The sequence below is a fragment of the Ctenopharyngodon idella genome, chromosome 13 (genome assembly GCF_019924925.1).
Source record: "Ctenopharyngodon idella isolate HZGC_01 chromosome 13, HZGC01, whole genome shotgun sequence".
Lineage (NCBI taxonomy): Eukaryota > Metazoa > Chordata > Actinopteri > Cypriniformes > Xenocyprididae > Ctenopharyngodon > Ctenopharyngodon idella.
In genome coordinates, this window is record NC_067232.1 from 16,550,160 (window position 1) to 16,562,224 (window position 12,065).

The 12,065-nt window shown below is 35.4% G+C and overlaps 1 protein-coding gene across 6 annotated transcripts in view; it reads right to left on the reverse strand.

Annotated features, from left to right (window-relative positions):
- pacs2 (phosphofurin acidic cluster sorting protein 2) overlaps positions 1-12,065 on the reverse strand; it is a 47,819-nt gene that overhangs the window by 5,042 nt on the left and 30,712 nt on the right. For 3 of the 6 annotated variants that reach the window (XM_051916478.1, XM_051916477.1, XM_051916479.1), the window contains exons 9-22: positions 11,665-11,816; positions 11,458-11,548; positions 10,689-10,760; positions 9,640-9,767; positions 9,301-9,433; positions 9,075-9,179; positions 8,369-8,475; positions 8,083-8,237; positions 7,886-7,996; positions 6,460-6,568; positions 5,937-5,969; positions 2,232-2,274; positions 2,097-2,139; positions 53-179 (exon numbers count right to left, since the gene is read on the reverse strand). In XM_051916478.1, the coding sequence (XP_051772438.1) occupies positions 53-179; positions 2,097-2,139; positions 2,232-2,274; positions 5,937-5,969; positions 6,460-6,568; positions 7,886-7,996; positions 8,083-8,237; positions 8,369-8,475; positions 9,075-9,179; positions 9,301-9,433; positions 9,640-9,767; positions 10,689-10,760; positions 11,458-11,548; positions 11,665-11,816 (1,409 nt within the window). The remainder of the gene's footprint in view (positions 1-52; positions 180-2,096; positions 2,140-2,231; positions 2,275-5,936; positions 5,970-6,459; positions 6,569-7,885; positions 7,997-8,082; positions 8,238-8,368; positions 8,476-9,074; positions 9,180-9,300; positions 9,434-9,639; positions 9,768-10,688; positions 10,761-11,457; positions 11,549-11,664; positions 11,817-12,065) is intronic. The other 3 variants (XM_051916480.1, XM_051916481.1, XM_051916482.1) reach the window with 2 other exon arrangements.

Below are 12,065 nucleotides of genomic sequence, written 5' to 3' on the forward strand. Positions count from 1 at the left end.
AAATAGAAGACTAAAGAGATCTCAGACAATGTATGTGTTTGTTTGTTTGTACCTGGACAAGTGTACAGAGGGAGAAGAGGGAGGCGTTGGAGATACTTCTTTCAGTAATGGGGAGATTTGTGAAGGAGGAGTAGAGGAGAGAAGAGCAGATCCCACAGGAGCAGCATCATCTGAATCACCTACAAACACAATATCACATGCACAGATAATTCATAAACCACATTAACATATTTACATATAATAAATATTGTAGGTTCACAATTGGTTATATTTCATATATGGCCTGTTAGCAGTTTTTAAAATGCATTTTTATAGTTCATTGTACTTTCTTAAAAGGTTAGTTCACCCAAAAATGAAAATTCTATTGTTCCAAACCCGTAAGACCTTCGTTCATCTTCAGAACACAAATTAAGATATTTTTGATGAAATCCGATGGCTCAGTGAGGCCTCCATTGCCAGCAAGATAATTAACACTTTCAGATGCCCAAAAAGCTACTAAAGACATATTTAAAACAGTTCATGTGACTACAGTGGTTCAACCTGAATGTTATGAAGCGACGAGAATACTTTTTGTGCACCAAAAAAACTAAATAATGACTTTATTTAACAATATCTAGTGATGGGCGATTTCAAAACACTGCTTTATGAAGCTTTGAAGCTTTACGAATCTTTTGTTCAAATCAGTGGTTCAGAGCGTGTATCAAACTGCCAAAGTCACGCCCCCCAGTGGTGAACCATTGCAATTTCTAAACACTTATGACGTAACAAAGCCTCGTTTGCTGAAATCATGTGACTTTGTCAGTTTGATTCACGCTCCGAACCACTGATTCGAAACAAAAGATTCGTAAAGCTTCGAAGCTTCATGAAGCGGTATTTTGAAATTGCCCATCACTAGATATTATTGAATAAAGTCGTTATTTTGTTTTTTTGGCTCACAAAAAGTATTCTCATCGCTTCATAACATTAAAGTTGAACCACTGTAGTCACATGTTTTAAATACGTCTTTAGTAGCTTTCTGGGCATCTGAAAGTGTTAATTATCTTGCTGGCACTGGAGGCCTCACTAAGCCATTGAATTTTATCAAAAATATCTTAATTTGTGTTTCGAAGATAAACGAAGGTCTTACGGGTTTGGAACGACACGAGGGTGAGTGATTAATGACAGAATTTTTATTTTTGGGTGAACTAACCCATTAACCCTACAGACCTTATGTGAGAAACAAGCGAGAAACCATCTTTAGAATTTTGTGTTTGAACTTCAGATTTTGCGGTAGCCCTGTATATTTCTCTGGCATCACTGTCAAAGAGCAATTAGCTGGTGAAGTGGATTTACTTATTGTAGAGTAATCGAAAGTCATCATGAGTATTGTAATATTTGTAGTAGACTCCACATATTTGAAGTCATAACAAATGTCAGTAGGCCGGGAAGATTTTAAAGTGTGTAAATTTGTGTAAATTTTAGCGCCATCTAACGGTAAGATTGCGAATTGCAATATAGAGAAGCTATGGTGGCCAAAACAGGACAAAGATGTCATCGTCTGAGACAGCAGAGAGTAGCCAGTCAAGCAAACACACTCTGTAGAGCAGTTTGTCCATTTAGGGCTACTGTAGAAACATGCCGGCGCAAAACATGTAAGGGGACCCGCGGTGTATGGCTCATTCTAAGCTGCTTTTGGGCTTTTGAGAAACATTTATTTGTATATCTCTCAATAATTACTCTATTGCATTGCATTACATGTTTTCATCAGATTTAATCTTACGTTTTGGCCATATAAATATCAACTGCACCAAACTGCATATTTTTGCTCAGTTTGGGCCTCTGAGTAAAATTTAAGTTTTTTCCTCATTGAATGTGAGCTCCATATTCTCACTATATCATACTATATAAGCCATAAAAGCCTGATGTATCAAAAAAGATACTCAACAAAAAACACATACACAAACTTCTTTTTAGATTTTTGTTTACATTTTTTTCGCTTTTCAAAATTTGTTCCATGTGATTTTTCTGACTATTATTTCATACGTCAGGCTTTACAGGGTTAACATGTTCAGTTGACAGCCTTATTTAATACATAATACATTGAAGGTATAACTAACCAGATGTAGCAGAAGTGTGTTCAACAATCCCCACTTTCACCACCTGCAGTCAGATTGAAAACAAATATACTTTGAGTCAAATATAGCAATTAAAATATATCAAACTATAAACTTAATTGTAAATTGACAACATACCCCAATGAAAGGGATGAATTTCTGGCACGAGTCTTCATCAGGACTGTGAAGAAAAAAGGAGACGTGTAAACATGACCACATTGTTTACGGACTAGTGGGCAAAAAGGCCCGACCAACCTCAAGGGAAAACAAATCCTGCTTAGCATAGTTACCTATTCACTTCTATGAAGAAATAGATTTGACTATTTTAGAAAGAAAAAACTTTTAAATATATTTGTGTAAAAATTAAGTAAAAAATAACCATCCAGAACTGATTTTTTTGCTAGCTAGTTGAAAAGCAGCAGCAAAATGAAGGCGGAATTCAAGCAATTCAGAAAGATGATGATAAATCTGCTGCTGCACATTCCACACACAATTCAGAAAGTTATTTTAGCTTCTTTTATTCAGTTAACTGGCATTATTCTCGATGTTGGGGTTTATCTGAAAAACAAAAAACAAATTCTTTTTGGAGTGTTTTTCTTAAAAAACAAAACAAATCTATCAGGTTTTATTTTCTCTGTAGAAATGAATGAGAAACTACAGTAACCACAGGTGGGCGAGATGACCAAATTCTTATTTCATGATATGAGAAATTTTATTTCACGATAACGATATATTTCACGATATAGTTATTTTGTGTTATTTTATCTCGTTTCTGTTATTAAAAATAAGAAAAAGAAGCAAATTGAAAACAATAGGACAAATACAATATATATATATATATATATAAAAATGAACAAATGAAGTTTTTCAGGTACAATAAGTTTTTTAACATGCAGAAATGTACTAATCAAATGTAAAAATAAGACATTGCATAGTCTTCACTGTATGAATTAAATATAAATTTATTCTTATTAAAGCTACTGTATAAAAAGTTATTCAGTCAAGAGCAGTAAGTTATTTTCTCTTTTGTTTGATTCACATTATTGACACAGAGCAGCAGGTAGGTATATTAAGCTGCTGTTACTTTAAGACCAAACGCACGGACCCATTATACTGATCCACATCCGGTTTACACAGTTTCCTTTGGCTCGAGACATAACCGGCTTTTCAACATCGAGTACGTCCTAAATTCGCGATCGCCTTCTGAGAGAGGCAGCTTTCTGTGTGCGCACTTTGGCAGTGTGCCAGTCAGCATGAGCACCACACCGAGTTCCTTTTCAGGATATATTGTTGGTAACAATATATATCGTCATACCGGACAGCCCTACCCCACCCCACCCCCCATGCTAAACCACATCCATAGTAGTGTTGTCAAAAGTACTGACTTTATACCAAGTCGGTACTAAAATTTTAAAAATGTGATGCTTTGAGCGCTGTTGAGCAGATTTGTAAACACATCTGATTGGTCATTGTGTTGACGCACTCAACATGTATGTCTGTGATTGGCTACAATGATCAACACACGGGAGAGTTTGAAAGTGTTTAAATTTGAAAACACTTTGAAAGCAGGGCGTGTGTATCTGTGTAAGCTCTTGGTGAAGAGCGTCACTGATGTCTATTTACAACATGTTTTTGAAGCATTGATCATTGTAGCCAATCATCAGACATATCTGATTAGCGTGTGAAAACAATGGCCAATCAGAGGTGTTTACGAATCCGCTCAACAGCGCTCAAAGCGTCACATTTTTAAAATTTCAGTACAGACTTGGTACCGAAGTCAGTACTTTTAACAAGACTAATCCATAGTATCTTTCTGAGGCATTGTAGATTATATCTATTGAAGAAACATGTTGATCTCTGAGGAGAAAAGGCTTCTAACACTGAATTTGCCATTGCCACTCTCTGATTTGTTCAGACATGCTGCAAAGAAATGCTGTGAAGCGAAGCCAAGCCTGTGTAATTCCAATCAACTGTTTATGCAACCTTTATGCCATTGCTCATTCACTCCACAGAAGCTACCAGTGAAAAAAAAAACTGAAAAAAGCATTCTCAGCCAATCAGAGCTCAGATTCAGGCTAATTGAACCAGAGATGGTCTAAAGCAGAGATTATAGATCTAGCAACAAAAATAATGTGAAAACAGTTGTTTACTTGTACATTATATTTACAAATAATCATCAAATGGCCACTCTGTTCAGCAAAATTGGTTTAGGGGAATACAATATTTGATATAATTAGATTTAAATTTAGACTGAAATCTCATGCTTTGTTAAACCATCTCTGATCTCTAAACCCAGAACCAGAAGCAAATTATAAGAGAACCGAAGTAATAAAAGATCTGTGCCAACGAACCACCCCAAAACAACACAACACAAGGCCAAATATAGGGAGTTCATTGAGTTCATCTGAGCATAAATAGAAGCTGCTCTCAGTTAAAAAAGGGTAACAGATGTTTTATTGCTCTGCACACCAGAGACACTGATGAAACCAATAACTGAGAAACCAGCCAATATCAGCAGCGATACTTCAAGCACCTGCTTGGAGAATCAAGACTGTGAGTGTGAGTGTTGTGTAGTTTAGGCTGTTTACTCTGAAATAAGAGAGAGAGAGATCACTAGAGGAGAGAAAAATGAAAACAAAGCTAAGACAGAAAATGAAGAAATTTTACCGCCATCTTAAGGTCTGTTCACCTCAGATAGTTTCTTTGTCTTTTTATAAAAGTGGAATCATTTGAAATAATCTGCATCCTTTACTTTGCTATTCAAATTGAGAATATCCTCTGGGACCCAGAAATTCACTTTAATCATTGAAAAATTTCCTAGATACCTTAAATGCCACAGTTTTTATATTACAATATTTCATACAGTATATATAAAAAGGAGTACAAAAACAATGTAATAACATGAAAAAAATGTAAAGAAAAGTGTATAACATTTGGAACTCTTATTTTTACCTGTTTACACTAATTGTGTAGTAATTATTAATAAACAAATGATAATAAATTAAATCAAATCAGTCCGTAATACATTTCATAATATAATTGAGAAATTATCCTTAAGGTTTGGTTTATGCATGTTTAGTGGAAGTTGAGATTTCTGTGCCAAAGTACTAAATAAACAATCATTTAGATAATAAAAACAACTTTTATGACTAATTAACAATGCTTTTATTCTATCATTATTAAAGAAGAATGTGTTAAAGAACAAAAATTGCCTGAAACGTGTATAAATAACAATTTTGGCTATATTTTTGCCTAATTTTTTTCATAACTGAGTTTTGAAGTCCTCTACAGAGGACATGGAATAAATGTTTCTTATGCTCCAAAAATCTCCTGCTAAATCCAAAACTACTTTTCTGGGTCCTGGGAGGACATTTAGTTTTGAATGTTAGAAGCTTAAACTGCTCTTCTGAAGGACATCAGAGGTGTTCAGAGGATGATGGCGGTAATATTCATATCCCAGGACAGCAAGAGATCCAATAAAACCTTCAGATTCTTTCCACACTGCAGCCTTCATTATACAATTTAATGGCTAATTCCAAAGACAGCACAAGGTGGAGGAGATGGACCGCTTTTAGAGAAATAAAAAGGAGAAACTGCAAAGCTCAGTATGGCAGTTACAAGAGAAAGTCCCATCACATAAGCCCACTGAACAGTTTTGACCCAGAATTGCCCACGAATCATAAAGTGTGGATAGAATCTCTAGAGTTTCAAAAGCATCTCTCTGCTCTCCCTCAGCCATAATTCCCCTTGATGCTATACGAGATGAGAGAGAGAGACAGGAAGCAAGAGATGATATGTATCTGATTGGCTACGGTATCAGCACAGGCAGGAGGACCACAATACCTTACTGCAAAATCAAAATGAAAGCTCTTTTTCCTTCAGAGAGGGCAAGGAAAAGAAAAAATAAAGAGAAATAAAGTATGTTATTCACACACAGAGATGATAAACATTGACATTCACATGCTTTCTTTCCAAAACATGACTTTAAGGAGGAGGATGCTCATGGAAAAAGATGCAAATATCTGGAAAAATGAACAACATGGATCGAGTGTCAGTTTTTGAGTGGAAAACCAGATATCTGCATCTTTAGAGCACCTGAAAATGAACCCAGCCTCTAATAACACATATTCAAAGCACTTCTATATCAATAGATTATTGATATTTTTTAATTGTATTTAGCCAAATACAATTGTAGACACTCATAATCTTTGAATATGTTTTATTATAAAGTGGTACCATGTTAAAAATCACACTGATATTCCATATTCAGTGTGTTCAGCACAGCATTTATGTTGCCTTCTCTGAACTTTTTCATTCCTTTATATAAATATGGATCAGAGATGCACTGTGCATGTGTGTGTATTACCTTTTCTGCTTGTAGGTGAGCATGGCCTCTGCTATGGGCAACTGATGAGCTCCATTTGCTCCCAACATGTACTGTGTCACTCTGGAAACAATATCCGGACTGTCCTGAACTGTTGGATTTCCCCCCAAATTGCCCCCAAAAGATAATTTAAAGTCATTATTGTGTTAAATGAGAAAAGCATCAAACAGACATTACAAAAAATATTTTATTTGATTCTACAAATTATTTATTACACAAACTTTTAGGCTTCAATGGCCATGAAGGTGAGTAAATGATGACAGAAATTTCATTTTTGGGTGAACTATACCTTTAATGTTTTTTTTATTAATATGGAGATTTTTTTAATGAAATGATACTCTAAATAAGAAATTAAGAGCCTGTGTTTCGTCCAGACAGATCCAGCGTTTTGGGAGCCTGAAACCGCTATTTTTTGAAACCAGGTCCCAGAGTGGATAAATTTGAAAACGACACCCTTGCATTTTCGTGTGTACAGCCAATCCGTATATTTTGTGAAACAATGATGTCATCACCCCACGTCTCGACCCTAGTCAGACACCGTTACGTCACGTAACAGCAACAACAAAAACAACAGCGGACTACATGCTTGTGTTTGTGCCACAGAAGCTGCCGAGCCTGTTAGCTTTACTAAAATAAAGCTTTATTTCTAAGCTTTACTAAAGTTTGTATACAGCGCACAAGGTTTATGCGCATGCTCCGTGTCTTATTCTCTGTTTTTAGTGTATCTCTGTGGCAGAATTACAGCGCCACATACTGATCTGGCATGTATATTACATCGTTTTGAGTCAGTTTCAGTGGTTTTGTGTGTACGCAGATATTTCTTGAGATGAGGAAAAAAAGATTGGATAGAGAAAGCTCTATCTTCGAGTGGATGTGGCCTAAAACTGCCAGTAGGTGGCGGTAAATGTCTAAATGAGTAAAAAGCGGATTCATTCGGAAACGAAGCACTGCGTGTGTTGCTCGGAGATGCACAACAGTTCTGCTCTGGCTTTATAGGTTATATTTTTGTTGGCAAAATTGTGCAAAAGCAGACAATATTGTGTCTAAAATATAACGGGCGGGACGGGTTATTTTTTCCCCATAACCATTTAATCAAATTAACGTGTTAAAACGACAGCCATAATATTACATACATATATATATATATATATATATATATATATAAAAGTGTTATAGATTTGATATTCTATTTTTTTATTAAGTAATTTATAATATATTTTTTTAATATATATAATATATATATATTTTTTTAATATATTTTAATATATATTAATTAAAATTTATATTAAAATATATTATATTCCATATATTACATATGTATTTATTATATTTTTAATATGCAAATAAATATTTTTATTTATTTACAATTGGATAGAACGGATAGTGAGTGACAGACAGAGACAATTACCTGAGGATGGTGCTTCTGGTTTGTGGAAAAGATCTCTCCATGCCGAGTCCTGGAACAGACTGTTATATCTGTAGTCTATACTGGCCAGATATTTAGCCACTGGATGAACCCCTACACACACACACGCACATTTTAGCACTTCTGGTAGTTTTATTGGTCAGTGCCTGCTAATTTTTTCCTCTAACTCCTGCACTCACCGAGAGGGATGATAAGGAATCGCAGGTATCCGAGCCAGTCGGGGGTTTTGTGTGTCAAGTGATCCACAAACAAACGCAAAACGGCAGACAGGTAATGCTGAGCTCCTGCTACTCCGATCCGCACTGGAGACGGTGTGACTGAGTTACTGTTACAACTAAAAAGAACGAGAAAAGGAGAAACAAGAAAATGTACATAGTGTCACTATCCCGGAAAACTGTAAACCAAAATGGCAGAAATAAAGTGTATGTGTGGGTCTCTTTGCTTCAGTGTGACTAAGCGACTCACAATCTCTGTATGCGAGAGATGATGGTGCTGAACGCTGCCTGTATGTCAGCCGTGGTGCATGTACACACAACAGGAAGACCGTGATTCTGTAACACCTCAGACACATACTGAGAGAAAAACAGAGAAAAAGAGTTGAGTTGAAGCTGTTTTTGTACTGATGCCAGACTTACAATTCATATGCTATAAATCTTATTTATTAAGGTCTTATTCATGATCTTATCTTTTACTTTGAGTCATTTAAGTAAATAAAAAGATGACAATAATCAGATGAGAGGAAGTACTTTCTTTTCATATTTTAAATATTTAATATATCACAGTTTCTACAAAAATATTAAGGAGCTCAACTGTTTTCAACATTGGTGCTCAAGAAACATTTCTTTTTATTATCAAATCATCATATTAGAATGATTTCTGAAGGATCGTGTGACACTGAAGACTGCTAAAAATTCAGCTTTGCCATCAAAGCAATACATTACATTTTAAAATGTATTTTAAAATACTTCACAATATTCATGTTTTAGTGTATTTTTGATTAAATAAATGTCTTGGTAAGTATAAGAGACAAAAACATTAAAATTTACCAATCCTAAACTTTTTTTGTATTATGATTTATCATTACAATAATAATACCATTATATATAAATATATGTTTTAGGTCACCGGAAAACCTAAACTGTAATGCTGTATTGACAGCTGTCAATCATACCTGGCCCTGCCAGTCCGACGTGTTGATGAGGATGATGCTGTCGGGGAGATGGCTGTCTGACACCAGAATGTGGTTCAGTTGGTCGTAAACAGTTTTGCGTGGAATCTAAGCAGAACAGGGGCCAAAATTGGTACAATGAAAATTTTAAAATAAAGTAAAAACCCGCTGCTTCTGTTTAGTAACTGGAGTAGGCCCTATTGTTGTATGCAGCAAGGTTCTATCTGACCTGTAGGTGGCAGCGAGTGTCAAGTGAGCGCTCGTTGTCTAGACTGTTGGCTCTCTCATTGGGCGGTCGGCTGGGCTGCCTCTCTTTAAGTGACGTGCTCCGCCCCCGTCGCCCTGCCAACTTTGGCTCCACCCTTCAGATGAAGACAAAGGTTTTTTTTTTATATAAAACACTAAACAGGATGGACAAAAAAACACCAGAGGGAGCTTTGTTTAAAAAAAAATCAAAGTTAAATGTACAGCATCTTTACATAGTAATGTACAATAAGTACGATCTCTTACGCTCTCATTATCTCAATTATACATTAACCGTAGTGATAAAAGGTTTGTGTATCCTTACCGGTTGGATGGAATGATGAGTGACTCTGTTTTGGTCATCCGGCCAGTAGGAGGCAACCTCTCCATGAAAGTGTCCATGTTGTCCATCATCTCCAATTCTGTGGTAGGGGTCACAACCTCAGGATGACCCTAAAACCCAGAGATACACATAATAAAACTTAAAAAACACTATGCATACCATATACTTTGTAAAACTGTCATAGTCATGTAGGGTTTCTTTGAGTTTTCATTCCTGTGTCTTTTGTTTCTGTTCAGTTTGACCTTAATTACTTGTTGTTTGTCTGTTCTTGTCCTTAGTTAATGTGTGTAGACAAAACTATCATTGCTCTTGGTTTGCTCCTTGTTATTCTCCACGTATCGCGTCAAGCGTCTTGGATTGCGCTATACACAATTGTGATTAGTTGCGCTAGTTATTATTATATTATTTATTAATTTATTATTAATTATTATTTATATGAACTAATATTACAATACATAGTAATAAACAGCAATATTAACTTACTTTTTGTATTAAAAATACAACAATTGTTTTAATATATGGGGGAAAAACATGGGTACTTCCATGAATATTTGTGAGGGATGATGCAAACAAAAACTTTATAAAAAAAAAACTAAAAATAAAAAAATAAAAAAAACTTTGAATTTATTCACAGAAATGAAAACTTTTTTGCTATACAGAAGCTTAAATCAGAGATGTTATTAAAAGATTTGTCTTAACACTCACATATTCACAATTGTGAGACAAGGAAGGACCGCAGAACTAGTTTAATGACAGGTTCTTAATGCCAAATAAAAAGGCACATTATGAAGGCCAAATAAAAAGGCAAATTATATTAACCTGCGTAAGTTATTTTGGCAGAAACTATAGATCATGCATATTTTATATCTTATCTAGTACATTGTTTTACACTGCTGCAGCCATTCAGTGTGGTTGAGTCTTTAGCTGTGATTCAGCTTTAAAGCGTCTGGCAGAGCTCATCTGAATATCAGATGAACACGTGAGTCTTGATCTGATATTCAGTGAATATCTTGCAGTAATGAAGGACATACCATAGAAATATTATCAGATTCATTGTCCATCTGAAACTTCCCACCTACAGCCCTTATTTTATCAGGATCCATCTGAACAGAGAAAGAGAGAGAGGTAGAGAGAGTTAGCTGAGAATTAAACTGAAGTGTTTGTGTTTCTAATCTAGCTGCTACTTCCTCCTCATAAGGTTATAAATGGCTATATATATATATATCCGTTCAAAAATTTAGGGTCGGTAAGATTTTTTTTAATGTTTTTGAAAGAAGTCTCCTATGCACACCAGGGCTGGATTTATTTGATAAAAATACAGAAAAAATAATATGTCATATTAATGACATATTGCATTTTAAAATAACTGTTTTCTATTTTAATATATTTTAAAGTGTGATTTATTCGTGTGATGGCAAAACTGAATTTTCAGCATCATTACTCCAGTCTTCAGTGTCACATGATCCTTCAGAAATCATTCTGATATGCTGATTTATTTGGTGTTGAAAATGTTGAAAGCTGTTGTGCTGCTTAATATTTTTGTGGAAACTGTGAGATATATTCAAAAGAAAGTTCAAAAGAACAGCAAGAGTCCTTGCTACCCTTACTGAATAAAAGTTTAAATTGCTTTCTTTTGTAAATCTTACTGACCCCTTACATTTGAATGGTACATATATATTTGGAAAGGGTTTAAATTAGGGTTAGTTATTCGGTTAGTATAATTAGCTTTATTTTAAGACAATATAAGTCTATGTTATGTGCTAATTTAAATATCTACTAAACACATGAGTGTGTTCTTACCGGACTGGGCGGCTCTCTGTGACTCCTAATGCTGTGAATGCTGCCAATTTCTGTCTGAGAGCTGGATAGAGAAATTCCTTCGAAATATGGCCTAAACCACACACACAGAACAAGACAAAAACATGAAGGTTAATAAAATAATACACATCTCAATATTTAAATAGGCACTAAACATACACTACTGAACAAACTCTCTCCTCAACATACTTGAGTTTGGGTTTTGGGGTGCTGAGAACACTTTCATCATCATCCAGATCCGGTCCACTGTCACTGGGATTCTCAAACTCCAAACTCTCTAGATCCAGATCTTCCTCTACCTCTGGAGGCGGCTCGGCTGGGTCCTGCTCCGAGTCCAACACCTATAAATATTTAAACATTTATTCCTCATTTGAACTGCATGGAAGTGATGGGCAGAAGAGCGAGGAAGGGTGAGACAGAGGGTAAGGCATAATCTGATAAAACAGAAAATGCTCAGACTCAGCTGCAGGGGAATCGATCCCAAAGTAGCATGTGATGTTCCTGAATATCATTAATGGGAGACGAAGTCAATCAAGGACTTAGTTTGCAACCATCAATGGTTTGTGTAAATCCAGCTTCTTCAGATATTA